Here is a 21,668-nt window from a genome sequence, read left to right on the forward strand (position 1 = left end):
CCTACCTCAAAGCCTGGGGGCAGCATTCAGGGCACACACATTTTTGTGGGGGTGGGAGTGGGGGATGTGGGTGCTACATGTGAAATACAAGGTGCTGCCCAGATGATCACTAGGTCCTTCCAGCTCTCAGCTCTCTATGTGACACACAAACTGAGCGTAAAGCATAGGAGAACAACTAGTATCAGGAACCTAAGGGTAGCCCACTGCTGCAGTTAAACAGACTGACTTGTACAAAGGCCAGATCACTCTTACACCAAGACGACCAGAGAAGTAGGGAAGGGACGATAGTTTCCCCAAGAAGGAGTTTATATCAATGGGAAAATCCCCCTTTTAGCTTAAGAAACCGGCCTATCCCAAGCTCCTCTTTTAAAAGGCAAATACTCCCTGGAAAGTTTACCTGAAGAGTACTTTCAACATATTAGGCCTGAATAAATATTTGTGGAATGAATGAAATCCTTCATATCTTCACAGAATCTCAATGTCAGAAGGTACCTCAGAGACCACCTAATCCAACCCGTACCTGAATAAGAATTCTCTTTAACAGTCACCCAGCTTTTGCCTGAAAGTGTCTGGTGACTGGAACAGGAAAACACTACCCTCCAGAGGCAATTCAATTCCATTTTGGTAAAGTTCTAGTTGCTAGGGAATATTTTTCCCCCCTCACATCCTTAGTGTGAGTGAGTCTGTCAGAGGGTGACAGGTCAGGCCAGGACACTAATCTGTTTACCTACCTCATGGGGGAGGGGTGGTGAAAAGGGACATAGGGAACAATGACCACAAATCAAGGATTTCACAATTTTGCTGAAGGCCTGCCCTGCTCATGCTAGTTTCCCTGAATTCACATTAAAATAGTTTCATTTTAACTGTAATTTGGCCATGAAGCTGAGCCTTCTATCCTAAGCACAGTCTACTGGCTAGTCTCTGATCCCTTCCAAAGGCATTAATCAAAATTTTAATTCCAAAATTTCTCATACTAGTTTCTTTTTCCTATCCTCAGCCTTCCCCCACATTGGGAGGTATAGGCCTTTGGTGCTACTGCTCAGATCTGATCTTCCTCCGTCCCTTCCCCAACCCTCTCATCTTGGGTCTTCTTCCCTCAATGCTTTAATCTCTCCTATTTCACTGAGAGTGTTGGAACACTTAATATTTTACAATTCTCTTAACTGTAAAATGGAGATAACAGCACCTATTTCACAGGATTATCACGAGGATCAAATGAAGTTATATACATACATATATACATATCTCTCTCTCTTTCTCTCTCTCTCTCTCTCTCTCTCTCTATCTAATTGCTTAGCATTGTGCCTGGCATAGTCGGTGCTATATAAATGCTTATTCCTTTCCTCTGCCCTTCCCCTGCCTTAATATGGTGCTAACATATTCTAGAAGAAAGAGGTTTCAGGAAACAAAGTTATGAATCTCTAATAGCAGAATTTCAGGCTGCCATGAGGGCGGGAGATAACCCTTCCTGATATCCACATAAATACTGCAAATGAGAATAGTTGCCTAGTGCGCCTACTTATAGGGCAACTACAGGATAGATGGCTGGAGGGCTAGAGTCTGGCAGACTCCTCTTCCTGAGTTCAAATCTGGCTTCAGATACTTACTAGCTGTGTGACCCCAGACAAGTCACTTCACTCTGTTTGCCTCAGCTTCCTCATCCATAAAATAAGCTAGAGAAGGAAGTGCAAACTGCTTCAGTGTCTTTATCAAGAAAACCCCAAATGGGGTCATGGAAGTAGGACACAGCTGAAAAAGACCAAACACATGTGCCTACTTATAACATAAGACTTAGAGGCAGAAAGAATCTTGGAGATCATCTAGTTCAACACTGTCATGGTCCACATGAGTCCCATAAAAATGAACTGACTTGTTCACAGATAATAAGTAATAGAAATGGGATTTCCTCCGACTTCAAATTGAGTGTTCTTTTCATTAAAGCAGGCTTGCCCTTTTATTATTAATTCAAAGAATGTCTCCAAGGTTTGCAAATTTTAAATATATAAAAAAGTAATTTAAATTTTTGGATGAATAATTTCAGCACATACAGGCTGAGACCAGGTCACCACCCCCTTATAGCTGGCTTCCTTCTCATTACCAAAGGCTTCCCAAGAAAGTCTGCTGGTGCCCTCTAGTGGGCAGACAACGCCATGCATTCTTTAGGTTTTTTTTCACCCATTCAATCTGTCCTTGTATTTCTTCTGTACCTGTCAGTACAAGCTCTGAAATGCAATTTAGAATTATTAACAGGACAGAGGATACTGGGAATGCACAAAGCATGTGCCATTCAGTCACAGGCCAAAACTGGGCAATCAATCATAGGATCACAGATTTAGAGCTGGAAGGGACCTTAGAGTGTCTCAGAACTGAGGCCCAGCAAGGTTACACAACTTTCCAGGGTTATTGATTATTTAAGATGAGCTCTGAACTCAGGTTTTCCTGATTTCAAGTCCAGCACTCTATCCATTATATCACATTGTCTCTTAATAACATTTATTAAATAGCTACTGTGTGCTAACACTATGATTACAAAGACAAAAATGGAGGTCCTTGCCTTCAAAGGGCTTGCATTCTACTGGGAAATACATGTTCATAGAAAAGTAAATTCAAGACAGATACAAAATAAATACAAAGCCATGGGGAGAAGGTATACATTGACAAGTGGGGGAATCAAGGGAGGTCTCTTGAAGGCTGTGGTGCTTGAGATGAGCTTTGAAGGGTACTAGGAAGAAGTGAGAAGGGAGAGTTTGCTCCGACACAATGGCTAAAGGTATAGACCTAGAACAAGAACTATGTGCTCCTTTCCCTAGGCAGGGTTTAGAAACCGTGTCCTTCCAATGTCCTTAATTTGAAAATTGTGCCTTTGTTGTGTGATTTTCCAAATAAAGTGTTGAGCCTTCAGGGTTTGTAACATGCATGATTTGACCTACCACAAGATAAATACTTACGCGTCAAGGGGAGCAGAACTTGTTGGAATTCAAAATATAATAAGTAATATTATAAAGTATCTCCCCTATACATCTCTACTTTTCTACTGGGCCCTGGGTGGTGGTTCATGTGGCCTACCCTTAGACCCAGCACTGCTCACAAGCAGATTAAAGGAAGTGTGCTTGGGCAGCCCCAAGTGGCATCATTCATGTTTTTCCCTCTTCCCCAATCCACAGAGTAATCTTCCAGAACCAACTCCTCACATTGCCAGTTGCCACAACCATCAAGACTATTACCATCATCATCACCACCCTCACCACCACCATCATCACCACTCTCACCACCATCACCATCACCATCATCATCATCAAAACCTTGCTGAGTGCCCACTCATGGGAGGGCTCCATGTGGAATACAGAGAAAGAGAAGACAGTCCTTATCCTTTAAGGGCTTACAATATACAGGGTTAAGTAGTTGAGGAAAGAAAACCTAGACATATATGTCAAATGATATGGATAGCAAATGCCATAGAGACTCTGAAGAAGAAGCAATCATGGGGAGGTGGCACAGACAGTAAAGAAGACTTCACAAAAGAGGTGGCAATTGAGCTGGGCCGTAAAGGACAGCTAGGAAATAGAAACATTTGTGGATGTCAGATGCATAACAACTTTTAAAAAGATGTTTGAGATGTTTCCGGTACATGCCCAACTTCTACTTCTCCTACTACGTCTACGTCTACATATACGTCTACTACTACTGCTACTACTACTACTACTACTACTACTACTTCTTCTTCTTCTTTTTTAAAATTCTGCCTATCAATTTAATTTATTTATTTTAATAAATTTATTTTTAAAATTTTTTTTGGCTAGACTGTGGGGTTTAGTGACTTGCCCAGGGTCACACAACCAGTAAGTGTCAAGTGTCTGAGGCCGGATTTGAACTCAGGTCCTCCTGACTCCAGGGATGATGCTTCATCTACTGCACCACCTAACTGCCCCCTATGCCCAACTTCTGAGGCTAGTATCAGGGAGGACAACCATTCCCTCCACCCGCCAATATGTTTTTTGGTGCCCATGTCAGAGACAGATCTTTGAACTGAATGGAACTACAGTCTGGCCCAACATGGCGTCTCTTAAATCAGAGGGTTAGGCATTTTCCCTGACACAGTGTATACAATACAGACGGCTTCCTTCTCCTCACCCTCAGCTCTTCTGCTCGCTTCTCCATTCCAAGGTACCCTGCCTGAAAACAAGACATTTCTTTAGGGGCGAGAGGCTTGGATCCAAATTCAGCTGGAGCGTCTTTGGGGTTGGCCTGATTGAGTGATTCCCTGTTGGGTCAGCAGCTCTTCCTCTTGGAGGCCCTAGCTCCCTGAAAGGCTCAGATAAAGCATTACTTCCTGTAGGAGACTTCTCATGAATCACTTAATTGTTAGTGGCCCCCACCACCACCTAAATTTTTATGTTGTTGTCATCTTTGTGATCCCATTTGGGTTTTCTTGGAAAAGATCATTGGAGTGGTTTGCCATTTCCTTCTCTGGCTCATTTCACAAATGAGGAAACTGAGGCAAACAGGGTTAAGTGTCTTGCCAATGGTTATAGAATTAGCAAGTGTCTGAGGCTGGATTTGAACTCAGGAAGACTTTAGGCCCGGCATTCTAAGCGTTGTGCCACCCAGCTGCCCAAACTATCTAAATTACTTTGTATTTGTTTTGTATAGTTTATAATCACCTATCTGTATACATATTGTTTTCTCCCAGTAGAATGTACGCTTAATGAAGGCAGGGACTATGTCATTTTTGTCTTTATCTTCAGCACTGTGCCTGGTACATAGTAGAAGCTTAATTAATGCTTTTTAAAACTGAATTGAATGAGATGCTCTGAAGAGTCACTTGAAGACCCAATTTTGCCTCCTAGATGCTCCTTACTACCTATGTGGCGCTCCCTCCCCCAGAAAATGTACTTTAATCTCTCTGTGAAAGTTTCCTTATCTGTAAAACCAGGGTATTGTGCTACACCAGTGGTTCTTTATCTTTGCGGTGTCATGGACCCCTTGGGTAGTCTGGGGACCCCTCAGAATCATGTTTTTACATGCATGCAATAAAATACACAGGATTGCCAAGCAAACCCCAATTACACTGAAACACAGTTATCAAAATATTTTTAAAAACACACACACACACACACACACACACACACACACAAGTTCAACGGCCCCATGTTAAGAACCCATGTCATAGGATATCTAAGATTCCCTTCTAGCTCTAATCTCATGATTCTGCAATAAAATTCTCCATTATTAATCATGTTTTTACATCCCATTCCATTCGCATAACAACAAAGTTTATAAAGCACTTTATCCTTTTCAAAGTTTTTTATCTCTAGGATCTTTTGGGGTTCTTCTATAGGAGGTGAGATATTACTTCTATTTTGCCAATGAGGAAACTGTGCAGAAGAGAAATTGATTGACATACAGAAGGTCCCACAGCTAGTTAAAGGCAGAAGAACTCCTAGGTCTCCTGACTCTATGTCCAGAATCCTATCCATTATATCATGGCTCCTCCTGCTGCCCCAAGCCCCATCATTTACCATCACTATGAGGAAACATGGACTGTGTGCTAATTTGCTCACAGCACCAACATAGGGAGATTCAGCACGGTCTCTCAGGGGACAGACATCACAGAAGCATTTTCTGTCATGCAGTGGGCCTCATATTCCAGGGTACAAAGGGCACTCGGAAGCAGAAATTAAAAGCTCTTGCCAAACAGGAGGATGAGGGAGGGAAGCAGATGGACAGACAGCTGTGGGTGACAGGGGATCACTTAGCAACCACCAGCTTCCTAGGGGTCCTTCACCAGGAAAGGATTCCTGGTAAAGGATACAGAGGCAGGGATGGTATGAGAGGAAAGGGCAGCTTCCTCCACATTATCAGTCACACTGGCTTTTCTCCTCTACGCTTAGTGTTTTTTACAGTCCTGTCTGTATAATATTGGTCAACACAACTACACAACTACAAGATAATGACTAGAACTGTTTTAATAAAACAGAATGGTCTACACTATAGTGTAGCGAATTTCATATTGCTGAAAGTGTTTTATCAAGGGATATATGTCTATCTGCCAGAGATTTAAAAAATAAACATATGTATAATTTATATATTATGCATAATTATACATGATATAAATATATAATTTACATTTAAATACACACTTCTCTTTTAAAATCCACAAATAGCTATTTTAAATAAACATATAAACAGCAAGTTAGCAACAAATTTTTCTACTTGTACGCTTTTCTGTACTTCCCTCCCTTTCCTCTGTGTACCTTTTAAAATATTTTATCCATGCACCTTTAAAAATCTTTCACCATCCACTAACTCCCTTACTACTTAACATCCAAGTAGAAAACCCTCCTTAAAACAAACATTTGTAATATTTTATTATAACAAAATAATATTTGATATATTAATATGAATATAATATTTAATAGCATAAAATATAATAAATAATCAGGGAAAACCAATCAACACACTGGCCATGTCTAACAAAACATGTCTAACTGTCTAGTCCACTGCTTCTCTGCTAAGTGGCAGGGGCACATTTCATGTCAGTCTTTTTAAGTCATAGCTGTCACTGCTTTGATTAGAGTTCTGAAGGTTTTCAAATTCTTGCTCCTTTATTATTGCTAGGGTCATCAAGTAAATTGTTTTCCTGGTTTCACATCATTCTGTATCAATTTATATACATCCACCCATATTATTATTCTTTGAATTCATCATATTCCTCATTTCTCAAGGTGCAGCTAAATTCTATTACATTCATATAATAGTAATAGTAATAATAATAATAATGATAAAAATAATTTATCCAATAGCAATTATAAAGACCTTTAAGGTTTGCAAATCAGTTTACCAATATTATCTCATTTGATCCTCATAACAACCCTGGAAGGTAGGTGCTATTTCATTTTATAGATAAGGAAACTGAGGAAGACAGAGGTTAAATGACTAGCCTAAGGTCAGAGAGCTAGTAAATTTTTGAGACTGGAATTGAACTCAGGTCGTCCTAACCACAGGTCCAGCATTCTATCTACTGCACCACCTAGCTCTTAATTTGTCTAGTCATTCCCAAAATGATGAATACCTACTGATTTTGTTTCAGATTTTACTACAACAAAAAGCACTGCTATAAACATTATCTATCTTTGACCTCCTTGGGGTACATGATTAATAGTAACATTGATGAATCAAAGGTTATATAGGAGAAGGGAATAAACATTTATTTATTATCTTTTAATTTATTTATTTTTAGTTTTCAACATTTATTTCCACAAGACTGAGTTCCAAATTTTCTCCCCATCTCACCCCTACCCCTACCCCAAGGTGGCGTGCATTCTGAATACTCCTTCCCTTAATCTGCCCTTCCTTCTATCACCAATCCCCTTCTCTTATCCCCTTCCCTATCTATTTTCCTGTAGGGCAGGATAGTAGTTTTCGATACTCCATTGCTTGAATATCTTATTTCCCAGTCGTACATAAAACCAATATTTAACATTTGTTTTTAAAACTTTGGGTTCCAAATTCTCTCCCTTCCTCCCTCTCTACCCACCCTCATTGAGAAGGCAAGCAACTCAATGCAGGTTATACATATGTAGTCACGCAAAACACTTCCATGGTAATCATGTTGTGAAAAACTAACTATATTTCCCTTCATCCTATCCTGCCCCCCATTTATTCTATTCTCTCTTGATCCTGTCCCTCCTCAGAAGTGTTTGCTTCTGATTACCCCTCCCCCAATCTGGCCCCCCACCTATCATCCCCCTGCTCTCTTATCCCCTTCCCCCCTATCTTCCTGTAGGGTAAGATAGATTTCCATACTCAATTGAGTGTGTATGTTATTCTTTCCTTAAGCCAAATCCAATGAGCTTAAGATTTACTCATTCCTTCTCACCTTCTCCCATTTCCCCTCCACTGCAGAAGTTTTTTCTTGTCTATTTTGAGATAGCTTACCCCATTCTACCTCTCCCTTTCTCCTTCTCCTAGTATAATCCTCTCTCACCCCTTAATTTTATTTTTTCACTATCATCCCTTCATCTTCAACTCACCTTATGCCCTCTATCTATCTATATATAGTTTTTTTCCCCTCCAACTACCCTAATAATGACAAAGGTCTCATGAGTTACAAATATCATCTTTCCACGTAAAAATGTAAACAGTTCAACTTTAATAAGTCCCTTATTATTTCTTTCCTGTTTACCTTTTCATGCTTCTCTTGAGTTTTGTATCTGAAAGTCAAATTTTCTATTCAGCTCTGGTCTTTTCATCAAGAATGCTTGCAAAAAAAAAAAAGAATGCTTGAAAGTCTTCTATTTCACTGAATATCCATTTTTTTCCCCTGAAGGATTATACTCAGTTTTGCTGGGTAGGTGATTTTTTTTTAAACATAAATTTATTTATTTTTAGTTTTCAATATTTACTTCCACAATGGGTAGGTGATTCTTGGTTGTAATCCTATCTCCTTTGACCTCCAGAATATTATATTCCAAGCCCTCCAGTCCCTTAATGTAGAAGTTGCTAAATCTTGTGTTATCTTGATTGTGTTTCCACAATACTTGACTTGTTTCTTTCTGGCTGCTTGCAGTATTTTCTCCTTGACCTGGGAACTCTGGAATTTGGCTATAATATTCCTAGGAGTTTTCCTTTGGGGATCTCTTTCAGGAGGTGATCAGTGAATTCTTTCCATTTCTATTTTACCCTCTGGTTCTAGAATATCAGGGCAGTTTTCCTTGATAATTTCTTGAAATATGATGTCTAGGCTCCTTCTTTTTGATCATGGCTTTCAGGTAGTCCAATAATTTTTAAATTATCTCTCCTGGATCTATTTTCCAGGTCAGTTGTTTTTTCAGTGAGATATTTCACATTGTCTTCTATTTTTTCATTCTTTTGGCTTTGTTTTACAATTTCTTGATTTCTCATAAAGTCATTAGCTTCCATTGACTCCATTCTAATTTTTAAGGAAGTATTTTCTTCAGTGAGCTTTTGGACTTTCTTTTCCATTTGGCCAATTCTGCTTTTTAAGGCATTCTTCTCCTCATTGGCTTTTTGGACCTCTTTTGCCATTTGGGTTAGTCTATTTTTTAAGGTGTTATTTTCTTCAGTATTTTTTGGGGTCTCCTTTAGCAAGCTGTTGATGAGTTTTTCATGATTTTCTTGCATCACTCTCATTTTTCTTCCCAATTTTTCCTCTACTTCTCTTACTTGCTTCTCAAAATCTTTTTTGAGGTCTTCCATGGCCCAGGACTGATTCGTATTTTTCTTGGAGGCTTTGGATGTAGGAGCTTTGACTTTGTTGTCTTCTTCTGGTTGTATGTTTTGATCTTCTTTGTCACCAAAGTAAGACTCTGTGGTCTGACTTTTTTGTGCTGTTTGCTCATTTTCCCAGTCAATTATTTGAGTTTTAAACTCTTTGTTAAGGTAGGGGTCTGCTTCCAGTGTGGAGAATGTACTTTCCCAAGATTCAAGGGTTTTGTGCAGCTGTTTTCAGAGATACTTCTAGGGACCTGTAAATTTTTAGTTCTTCCAAGCTGGTATGATCAAGGGCAAGGTGTTTATTCCTTTCCTGGCCTGGACTCTGGTCTGTGAGTGACCATAAGCACTCTTTTCTGCCTTGGAACTGTGAGGAGGATTCTCTCTTCACCACCACCACAAGCTCCACCACACCAGTGCTCCTCCTTGCTCCAGGACTGCCACCCAGAACTGTGACCCAGATCCAAGCACAGGCAAAGCAAGAAAATCCTGCTTCAGTATCATCAAGGAAAGAGATCCCTGTAATCCCCCCTCTGATCAGCTTCTCGATCCCCCCTCTGTCTGTGGCCAGAGAGCTCCGGAACCAGCAGGTGCCCCAGGGCTGTACTGGGACTGGGGCTGGACCAAGTTCCTCTCTCACCGAGGTCTGACAGACCTTTCCTACTGACCTTCTAAGTTGTCTTTGGTGTTTGTGGATTAAGAAGTCCGGAAACCACCACGGTTGCCCATGATTCAGGCCTCAGAGGCCTGCTCCAGGTTTGCTGAGGTGTGGTCTTTGCTTGTGCACCCATGCTAAACTGATTTTCTCTCCTAGCCCAGCATAACAGACCTTTCTAATCAACCATCCAGGTTGTCTTGGGCTGGAAATTTGTTTCACTCTGTCTTTTTGTGGATTCTGCTGCTCTAGATTTTGTTTAGAGCCATTTTTTACAGGTATTTGGAGGAGACTGGGGGAGAGCTCAGGCAGGTCATTGCTTTTACTCTGCCATCTTGGCTCCACCCCCTGGAATAAACATTTATTAAGGACCTACTATGTGCCAGGCATTGTGTTAAGTGCTTTACAAATATTATCGCATCTCATCTGACACACATTTTAATGACTTTTTGGGTATAGTTCTAAACTGTTTTCCTGCCAGGGATATTCAAAGCTTTGAGAGCTGGATACATTCAAATACATTGAGAGCTGGAAGGATCTCAGAGGTAATTTGCTCCAACCTCCTCAACCCACAGGTAAGGAAACCAAGAACCAGAAAAGTTAAATTACTTGCTCAAGGTCATATAGGTAGTAAGTGTCAGAGCCAGGATTAGAACCCAGGTCCTTTGACTCCAAATTCATTACGACTGTCAGCTCCTTCAGAGCAGGAACTGTCTTTTGCTTGTCTTTGCATCCCCAGGGCTTAGCACAGTGACTGACACACAGCATGAGCTTAATTAATGCTTACTGATGAAGTGATTGACAGAAAAACAATGCTGCCTCTGAAGTGCAAATGGGTGACTTTTTAAAGGCTCCTTCCAAAGCTAAAATGTTAAGCTGACAGGAAACAGTTACAGAAAGTTTGCATATTCTCAGAAATGGGGAGAAGAATGTCTAGCAGGCTCACCAATATCAAAAACTACTGGTACTGAGTCCTCATCAACCGGTTCCCTATTTTCAAAGGGATGGCTTTTTGGGTGGGAGATTGAAAGGATGTTATTAGGAAATTTAAAGTGATATAAAAGCCAAAGAGTCCAATAAAAATAATAGAAAGGGAACAATCTATTAGAGGTAGGAGAATCTTGGGAAGTGACTAACCTAAAGAAAAAAAAGCATTGAGAAATTTTTTTTAAAGTTTATTAAACTAAGAATCTTGAGACTTAGTTCTCTTCTATGAAAACTACAGCTCTATCTGAGAGAATCTTAGCAAGGAAGTGATTTAGATGATAGGTAGAGATGACATATTTTCCCTTTGTCCATATAGCTCCAAACTCCCCTCCCCCCAAGTATTTGGGTTTAAAAAGTACTCAAGGACAGAATGGGGGAAGGGGTGAGGCATAGCTAGAAATAATTTCATGTGATATAAATTTAGGATTTTAAGTAGACTGAAGGCTCAGTGTGAATGGCAAGAAACCTAAATTAAGCCCTATGTGGATTAGCTGAAGGAATTGGGTATGCTTAGTTTAGAGAAGTTTGAGGGAGGGGTGATTAACATGGTAACAATTAAAATATCTGAAGGCCTTTCATGGGGAAGTAGGATCAGACTCGTCCTACTTGGCCTTTGAGGATGGTATTAAGAGCAGTGAGTAGAAGTTATAAAAAGGCAGAATGGAACTTTAACGTGAAGAGCTATCCAAAAGTACATAGGAGGGGATGAAATCCCCAAAACTGGATGATTAGCTGTGGAAGAAAATATGATGTAAAGCTGGAAGGGACCTTTAAGATCATCTTGTCCAATGCCCTCATTTTACAGATGGGTAAACTAATGCCCAGAGAGGTGGCACAGGTTATTCCGGCAGTAAGTAGTAAAGCAGGGAGAAGAGGTGGGTACAAATCTAATCTGTTACTCTCGTGTCTTCTCGTAGAAGGTATTCCTGTTCAGATATGAGTGGAAATGATGACCTTTGAGGTCCATTCTAACTCAGATTCTAAAATTTGATGAAAATTGGTCATTCTATTCCCCACAGTGTCTACCACTGCGTTAACACATGGAGAAAAACCTGAATTGATAAAAGAAGAGTGACAGTCCTATTAAGGATATAAATAGGCAGGGTCATTTGCAGAAGAGGATACAGATGGGGGGGGGGAATCATACTCTGTGAATGGGAGGAGCTAATAAGAGTATATGTGTGGGAGGCCATTCCCTTCAGTGAAGAAAAGGAACTGACCTTGCCTACTAGAAATACAGCTAGCTAAAGAACACAGAAGATTCTGTTACCCACAAATCTTTCTCCTTACCTGCTCTCATTTTACCTGGAATGCCACCATTAGAAAGTCATTTCTTTGGCTCTTAGAACTTTTCTAGTTTCAAAAATGTCTCTATGGGGGATTATACCTTAAGCTATTAATGGGTATTCTGAGGTAATCAGCTGATAATCAGATGAAAGAGAGGTGGAAAAGAAAAGGGGGTACCAAAGAGGCCATCAAGGAAAAGGGGAACTGGGTAGGGGGACCTTGAAGACAAATTTCCTCTTTCCCCATTCTGCCAAGAGTTGGTGCTATCCAACACTTCCTCCTGCTTACCTATTCCTTCTACGGCCAGCCTAGCCAAGTTTCCTTTAATGTTCATTTAATTTTATTTTCATTCTGAGTTTAACAGACATTAAGTAAAATGAGCATGATTTTCATGTACATTATAGAAGATTGTACATGAAATGGCAAGTCTCCATTCATAGAGCTTATTTTCCTTTTTTACTTTTAAAATAATAAATTTCCCAGATTTTCAAAGCTGCCCTGCTTGTCTGTCATCCCTTCTATTCTTCCTCTTTTACGGGGAGGAAGGAAACCCTATTTCTATCCTCTCCCTCCTACCTCCTTAACTCCACTGAAATAAAGAAAAACAAAACCCTCAGAACGAACATACATAGTCAAGCAAAACAAATTCCCACCTTCCTAGCTAAGTTTTCCCAAGATTCCCTGAGCTTCCATAGTTTTTACTAGTTACAGCTCCTCAGCTTCTAATCCCTAGTCCTTCCTTTTGAACAGCATCCTAATGACAGCAAGGCCTCCACTGGGCAGGAGCCTAAGATAACATGGTGCTGTGGATAGAGGGCCAGTTTTCCATTTTTATCAAAATGCTTTGATTGGTCACTGCCTGATTTATTTTAGGCTGTAGCTTTTCTTTTTTTTTGGCCAGGCCAGGGTCCTGAGCTAATTGGCCCTAGTCATACTGGAACACGGGAGTAAAAAGCAGGAGGTCTCAACGCAGGGGAGGTGGGAGGCAGTAGAGAGGACATCATTACCTAAATTTAGCTTCAAATGAAGACAGGAGGGTGAAGGCTTCTAAGCATCCTTGTGTGGGCCCTAGGAAACCAAGACTATTTGTTTATTCACTGTCATATGAAGGAAAGAGGAAATGATCACAGAATATTAGAGATGGAACATGTTAAACATAATTGAGTCCAGGGTTTTCCAAACACTCATCTGTTAAATGGCACAGGTCCATGGCAAATTTTTACTGGTCCACAAAACTTTTATTTCCAAAAGTCTTTGCCTCTTCAAATCTATGTACTTTAAAAACTTTCTTCTACACTTCCCAAGTCCATGTTCCTTTTCCATGATCCCTGTTTTGCCTCACTCCCAAGTCTTTTCCAATCTCTTCTGTTGAGGCAGGGAGAAGAAAGAGAGTTCTTGGTAGACCATTTAGATACTTTATCTATTTTCAATCTGTGTGGGGTGGGAAACACCCATCTAAATTAACCTTCTCATTTCATACAGGCCCAGGAGGGAAGGGTCAACAGTGAATTACCCATCTATACTACAAGCCTGTTGTAGAGCCATGACTTAGGAATTACAGTATCACTGGATTTTAGAGCTGGAAAAATCATAGGATCATAGAATCATAGAATTAGAGATGGAAGGGACCTTTGAGGGCATCTAATTCAACCCCCTCTTTATTTTAGAGCCAAGGAAAATTTAGTAAATTGCTCAATGTCACATAGGTAAGTGGAAGAGTTGGACCCAGGTCCCTCTAACTCCAAGTCAAATACAATTTCCATTGTACCACTCTGTCTCCTTAAAAGACCTTAGAGAGATCACCTAGTCTAATCCCTTCATTTTAGAGATGAGGAAACAGTCCCAAAATGAAGTGATGTGCCAAAAGTCATATAATGAAGCAAAAAGTAGGGCACAGACTTAAACCCATATCTTTTGACAGTAAATTTCAATGCTCAACAAGGCGTGTTTCCTGGTTCCTAATCTAGGAACATATTTCTATTAAATCTCACAGCCTCTTAGAGAAAGAAAAGAAGGTGAAAAGAGGCTCTTGCAATAGCCTGCAGCTGCTGAAAACAATGTCACAAATGGAACGTTATTGAGAATCAGCCACATCTCTTCTAAAGACATCCTCCGTTTCACCTAGAAATAGTTTCCACATGGTGAACCTCAAATGGTGATGGGAGCCAGGATAGTCTGACATGAAATGAAGTCAAGGCAGTGAGATGGCAACCTGAACTCAGTTTCACCAATGAGTAGGGCACACAGCTTGTGAGCCTTTCTTAGCATCAGGGGATGTAGTTGTTCCGAGGCACCCCCAGGGGGCAGAATAGACCATGCATCCCTTAACAAAATGAGTCTACATTTCAGACTGAGGTCCACAGGTTGGGCTTGAAGGCTAACAAATTCAGGCTTAGGGTCCATTTCTCCTTCCTGGTGGAAAAATTGCAAGAATATTAACCACACACTCTGTCAGAGGACCATGCAAGTCATTACCAGAGAAATGTGCAAAAGACTGCTAGAATGAATAAAAAATTGGGGAAAAAAATATGGCTAGGCCCTTGTTCCCCTCCTACCCTTGAGGAGGGATGTTCTTCTGGCCCAAAACATGGCCAAGAGCCTATACTGGCACTTGAGTTAAGTGAGCATTTGAGTAACTGTCTTGGATAACTCCATCAGTTGGCAAACATTTGACCTGAGACAATTTCCCTTCTCTAGGACTCAGTTTACTTATCTGAAAAATTAGGGAAATTAGCCAAAAAATGAAAAATAAAAAAAGCATCGGGATTTATCAAGATCTAAATTCCACAGTCCAGTGAGTCCTTTCACAAGTATGTCACTTTATCTTACAAAAGTCTTGTGAAAGAGGCAGGACAGCTGTTACTATCCATATTTCACAGATAAAGAAATGGAGTCTGGACTAGAACCTAGGTCTCCTGCCAGGAGTTTTCTTGGGAGCTGACTGTCAAAGCTTCAGCGTAAGCATTTACACCTCAGAAATTGGCAAAGGCTAAAAAATCAGGGCTTGGTTTGTTCCATTGATTTATCTATAATGAAGAAAGTGATGGAGAAAATATTAATAATGCCAATTAAACTTAAAAGTATATTGTTCATACACTTCCCCCCTTCAGAGAGCTGGTTGTTAAACTTTTACCACCATGCCCCTGCCTGACCGAGCAGTCAGGAGCCTCCATGCTCCATTATGACTTGCACTTAATATGGGTTAGGCAGTTTTTCCCCAAATCAAGAAAAACGTCTGAATTTTCTAGGTGCTTGCATCACTGGGGAGTGGAATAATTCCTATTAGATAGATAGTCATGTTTACCAAGGATAAATAGGTAAGGATACTCAAGCACTGACTCTTTGAAACTGGCTGTCCCCTACCAGGTGGGGGAATCTTTGGCCTCAAGGCCACATGTGGCCTTCTAGATCCTCAAATGCGGCCCTCTGACTGAATCCAAACAAATCTGTGAAGTTTGGATTCAGCCAACGGGCCACACGTGGCCTCGAGGCCAGTAGAGCTTCAAATGCCTCCTGGTTCATTCAGTGACCCTGGTCTAACTAAGAGAACATTATCACCTGCCAGTCACAAACACGTATAAAAAAAAAAATTCCCACTTACTGCCAGACAGAATTTCTCAAGAAAATCAAAGTAACCAGGAACAGGAAAAGAGAGGACAAGGAAATTAAAACCTAAACCCAATTCTTGATTTCCATGGAGAGCTCACTAGTATCTTTTAAGCCCTGTGTGTACTTGAAAAGTGGCTTATTTTGGTGGATAAATAGGGTACTGTATTAGGCTATGTGGGGGATTACAAAGTCATAGATATCCTGCTTAAATTAATATTTGACTTTCAACAGAGGAATTAAATCTGCAGTTGACTCAAATTTTCATTTTATCTTTATGGCCTCAAGGCCAGCCACAGTGCCTGGCAAAACAGGTGCTTAATAAAGCTGTGGATTGACGTTGTTCTCTCCTAGAATGCTTCTGTTACTTTCGTTTTGTTGCTAGTGCCACAAAATCCGTTCTGAAACACTATCTCAAGAACAGGAATTGTGTCCTCTCAGCGCTATGTACACAACAGTCACTCAAAACACACTTGTCAATTAATTAAAGTCACTGAACTACAATCAGCTTATGAAGGTGGAATCATAACTGGGAACAAGGACACCTAAGTTTTAATGTTGGCTTTGCCACTAACAGCCATGTCACCTTGGGCAACTTAACCTCTCTAGGCCTTGGGTTTTCTCATCTATAAAGTGAAGGGGATAGACCAGATTGGGGATTCTTCAACTTTTTTGTGTCAAGGATCCCTTTGGAAGTCTGATGAAGCCTACAGATTCCTTCTCAGAACAGTGTTTTTGGAAACTGAAGATCATACTAAACCTCAGTTAGAGGTTAGCAAAAATAAAGATGTGATGTTTTCCTCAACCACATTCCTTTGAAATCTATCCATGGAGGTTGGTCCATTGACCCCAGGTTAAGAACCCCTAGACTAGATGATCTGTGTGTATAAAACAGGAAGGGTCAGCCGCAGGGGTGTGGGATGGCACAAGGCTGAGGCCTGAGCCTTCACCTTCTCTTGTAGGGATGGTGCTCAACAGCCTAAGGATATGGGTAAAAGCGGAAATGGGAAGCTGGGATAAGACAACAAGTCAGGCTGTCCTCCTCAGTCTGAGATTCAAAGATGATAACCCAGCCACTGGCACATCACAGGAATGTCTGAGTAGCTCTCAATACAAGAGAGCACTTCAGCCCTGTTTGCTGCATTAGAAAGCCAGAGGCTGGCAATGTCCCTGGTCCGAAGGCCACTAGCTGAGTCAAGAAACAATGCCTCTGGATACCATTAGTAGGTTTAAGGTATATATAGGGGGGAAGATAATAAAGGAAAAGGGAGAAAGGGAATAAAAGATGATGAAAGGATGAACAGGAAGGATAAATTAAATAAATAAAATAAAATATGCACATGGTATGAAGGAGGAGGGAGTCAGGATGAACAACACAATTGTTCATAATCCTTTTTAGAACTGTCTATTGCATTGCATGTCTCACAGAACGACAAATATGCACCCCCTTGGCATCTGCTGCTGCTTTTGTGAATCTTCAGATCCTTTGAGGGTACAGAGATCTGTGTTTGCAAGCTTCTCTCCACCTACTGGGATCTGGCCTGATTCAGAAATTGGAAACAAATCATCTCCTGAGGCTTACCAAGTACCATAGGCAACTGGAGGTGTTAGTGACAACTTAAATTTTTTAAAAGCTTAAAAACTAATTACACCCACCTAAGAAATTGCAACAATCCCTTCACCCCAGCACTGTGCTGGAAAAATGTTCCATCGGGGCAGCTAGGTGGCACAGTGGATAGAGCACCGGCCCTGGATTCAGGAGGAACTGAGTTCAAATCCGGCCTCAGACACATAACACTTACTAGCTGTGTGACCCTGGGCAAGTCACTTAACCCCACTGACTAACAGAAAGAAAGAAAGAAAGAAAGAAAGAAAGAAAGAAAGAAAGAAAGAAAGAAAGAAAGAAAGAAAGAAAGAAAGAAAGAAAGAAAGGAAGAAAGAAAGAAAGGAAGGAAGGAAGGAAGGAAGGAAAGAAGAAAGGAAGAAAGAAAGAAAGAAAAAGAGAGACAAAAATGTTCCATCAATGAGGTGGCTGGCTGGCCTAGTGTCACCTATTTCAGGCCAAAGGCACAACATCTGAGTGTTGCCTTGGGCTGTTTACATGGTCTTTTTTTTTGGGGGGGGGGAGAAACAATTACCAAAAAGAGGTTAGTCGATTTTATCATCATCCAGAAAACCACAGCCAGCATTGTACCAGGATGTTAAAACACATATCACATATGACAGCACACAGAACTCTAACAAACACTACTGAATGACTCCCTAAAGAACAGGACTCACTCAGCACCCCTCACCGATGGGGGCATCCAACAGTGGGTACCACCTGTCTATGCACATACCTGCCAGGCAGGGAGGACTTTCTCTATGTCGTTCAAGTTGATTCCTTCCCCATCTTCCAGCTTCCCTTTTCCACATCTGAGCCCGAAGCAAAAGCAAAAGAGACAGAGAAAAAAGAATGAAAACTTCCATTTTGTTCCCATCTAGCATGTACAATCTACAAAGGGAGAGAGAAGGGTAATGGTTGGACGTGTTTCTAGCTTGTGTGAAAGCCATATTTCACCCTCTCCAAAATTCCTAAGAACCATGTGAGTCCTCTGCAGGGTACAGGCTACTGCCTCAGTGGTGACATACAAGGAGAAGGAACCTACTGACTGCCTCCTGAGGCAGCCCATTATTCTTTCAGACAGATTGTTAGTTTTTCCTCTTTTAAGCCTAAATTGGTCTCTTTGTAAATTGCATCTATGGATAATGGTTCTTCCATGTGGGGCAAAACAAATTATGTTAATCTTTCCTCCACAAGATATGCCTTTGGATACTTGAAAAGAGTCATTGCAAGTTCCCTGAGTCTTTTCTTCCATGGCCTGAATATCCCTAGTTCCTTTAAGTGATGCTCACACGCATGGAACAGTGGCGCTTCAACATTCTGCTAGCCTTCTTCATGCTTGAGAGTTTTTCAGTATTCTTCTTAAACTGATCACAGTACTCCTGATGTGCTCTGACCAGGGCAGAATACAGAGACGCTGCTCCCACTTATACCTTCTAGGTTAGCGTTTCTTAACATTGCCCAAGATTGCATTAACTCATTGATGTTGACAGTGATGTCTTAAGGATTCCTTCCTTCTTTCTTTTTTTTCCTTTCTTCCTCCCTCCCTCCCTCCTTTTCCTCTTCTTTCAAATCTGGTCCCATTTAACAGAAAGAAAAACTAAAGCTAGAGAGGCGAAGGGATTTGCCCAACATTATACAGTTCGTATGTGGTTCAGCCAAGTCTTTTCATTCTAAATCCCATGGTCTTTCTATCACACCCTGCCTGCATGGAACCGAGATCATGAAAGAAAATCTGAAGTGGTCAAGAAGTCACAAAAATTGGAAAACTGATGGAATAAACAAAGAATGCAGGAACACAGTGACTTCTCTGAGGTGTTTTATTAGCCTGGCATTTAAGACCCTCTATAACCTCACTCCCTGTTCCTTTTCCAGCCTGATTTCATATATCCCCCTCCACACACTCTATATTCCAGATAAAGTGGACTATGCAACTTCCTGTTGGTCTCCAAAACTGACACTCCTCCCACTTCCACGTGTTCATGCAAGTCATCCTTAATGCTTGCAGTGAATTCCCTTGTCATCTCTCAGAATCTTTGTCTTCGCTCAAGGATCAGCTTGTGCCACCTTAACCATGAAGCATTCCTTGATCTCCCCAATTATATATTTTCCCTGCATTATATTTATTTGTATTCATTTTGTATCTCTCCTCTCCCAGTAGAACACAAGTTCTTGAAGAGCAAGAATTGTTTTGTTTTCGTGTTTCAAGCACCTTGCCTGGCATATAATAGATGCCTAATTAAATGTTCATTAAGTTGAACATGGCTTTGGGTTCAACCTTGCTGCCTCTATTACTCTCTGAGTTGCTGGGGTCTTTGGCATCTTCTCCTGCTATTCCTCCCTGGCCTGACTACAAACTACTCTGTAGTTCTTTAGCCACCATAATATCAGCACTGAACATTCTTACTCTTGGGTAAGTGTGGATGCCCAGGATGGATGGCATTCTTAGGCCTGGGATGCATTCGCACCAATATCACTGCTGCGATTGCTGCTTTATCTACCTAAGAAAAGCAACAACACAGCATGATGTGTCCAGGTTCTCTCACTGAGGACCTTCCAGTCTCCTCTAGTCTATGAATTCAACCAACAAGTAATCCCACTCACTGGGATTAAATCTCCTCTCCAAATCTTGGGCAATCAGTCCATTCGTTCTTTTAAACAATATTATTTCATGAGCCCCTCTTCTGTGCACAGAACTGTGCTAGACCTTGAGGCAAATAAAAGATGACAAATGTGATGTGGCAACCAAAAAAATTAATGTAATTTTGTAGGCTGAATGAAGATAGGAACAATTTACAATTAGGAAGTAAGGATGCTTCTGTATTTCTACCCTGTGCACATCATATCTGGAGGATTGTATTCATCTCTGAGTGACACATTTTAGGACAGGAACTGATAAGCTGTAATGCTGACAAGCAGGATTACAGTAATAACAAGATGACTCTATAGGACACGTTAAATCAATGTTTTTTTAGACGTGTCTAAGTCTTTGTGATCCCATTTGGGGTTTTCTTGGCAAAAAAAAAACCCAAAAAACAAAACTGGGGTGGTTTGCCATTTCCTTCTCTAGCTCATTTTATAGATTAGGAAATGGAAGCAATAGGTTAAGTGACTTGCCCAGGGTCAGTAAGTATCTGAAGCTGGATTTGAACTCAGGTCTTCTTGACTCTGGGATTGGAGCTCTATCCACTGAGCCACCTAGCTGCCCCAAAAATCAGTCAATAAAAAACACTTATTAAGTGTCTGTGGGATAGGAGCTATTATAATCCACCTTTTACAGATGCAACTGAGACTAAGAGGTTTAGTGACTTGTCCAGGGTCACATGTCTAGGAAGTATCTGAGGCATGATTTGAACTCAGGTCTTCTAGACTCTACTAGGTTCAACAGTCTATACACTGTACTGGCCAGCCTTACAGGATTTCAGAGAAGGAAGAGAGATCATTTCTGGCTAGGATAATCAGGAAGTTTCATTGGAAGAGGTGGTGCTCGAGCTGGACCTTAAAAGATGGGCAGGGTTTGGACAGGTGGAGGTAGGTGGACAGGGCATTTCAGGTAATTCCAGGTAATGGGAAAAACAAGAGCAAAGTCAGAGAGGAAGGAAAGCAACATTGGGGAGGTGCTATGTGGGAAGGTAGGTGTAAAGCCAGAGATGTAGAGTTAGAGTCAACCTCAGAAGTCATCTAGTTCACCACCACCACCACCACACCCCCTCCCCGCTGACTTTTTATAGTTGAGGAAACTGAGATTCACTGAAGTTAAGTGTCTTGCCCACTGTCACAGGAGGATAGCAAGAATCAGAGATGAGACTGGAACCCAAGCCTTCTAACTCCATAGCAAGTGTTCTCTCCATTGTATTACAGCAGCAGTTTGGCACCAGAATGTGCTGGACTTCATCATGCAGTGGCATCACAGCCTTATAAACCATACCAGCCCTCTCTGGTTTCTTCAGAGCAGCAGTGAGCCATGGACCACTCAACTCTGCACAAATGGCTGATGGTTAGGAGATCTGTATCCCAGGGCTATGCAAACTATTTGAGAGCTTTTGGAATTTGTGTAGGAGGAGCAGGTTGTTCTGAAATAGCTGATCCTTATGGTCAATATTTTTTCCAATGGGATGAAGTTCCCTCTGGACTTCTGCTGCTGTATGGAATCTCCAAGTTTTACATTCTTGCTCCAAGATAAGTCTGGCAAAGGCGAAATTTCTAGGCAAAGCCACAAGATGGCAACATTCCTCTCTTATAGACAATTGCTCCTTGGTGAACTCAGGTGAACCATGACTTCGCCAGGGCGTTGTG

The 21,668-nt window shown here is 41.0% G+C and overlaps 1 protein-coding gene across 7 annotated transcripts in view; it reads right to left on the bottom strand.

Moving 5' to 3' along the window:
• The window catches only part of CTIF (cap binding complex dependent translation initiation factor), a 479,887-nt gene that overhangs the window by 292,090 nt on the left and 166,129 nt on the right, over positions 1–21,668 (bottom strand). For all 7 annotated transcript variants that reach the window (XM_078153268.1, XM_078153267.1, XM_078153266.1 and 4 more), the window contains one exon: positions 18,109–18,184. In XM_078153268.1, coding sequence (XP_078009394.1) covers positions 18,109–18,184 — 76 coding nt within the window. The remainder of the gene's footprint in view (positions 1–18,108; positions 18,185–21,668) is intronic.

Source organism: Phascolarctos cinereus, unplaced genomic scaffold (assembly GCF_003287225.1).
Source record: "Phascolarctos cinereus isolate Bilbo 61053 unplaced genomic scaffold, phaCin_HiC Scaffold_4;HRSCAF=312, whole genome shotgun sequence".
Lineage (NCBI taxonomy): Eukaryota > Metazoa > Chordata > Mammalia > Diprotodontia > Phascolarctidae > Phascolarctos > Phascolarctos cinereus.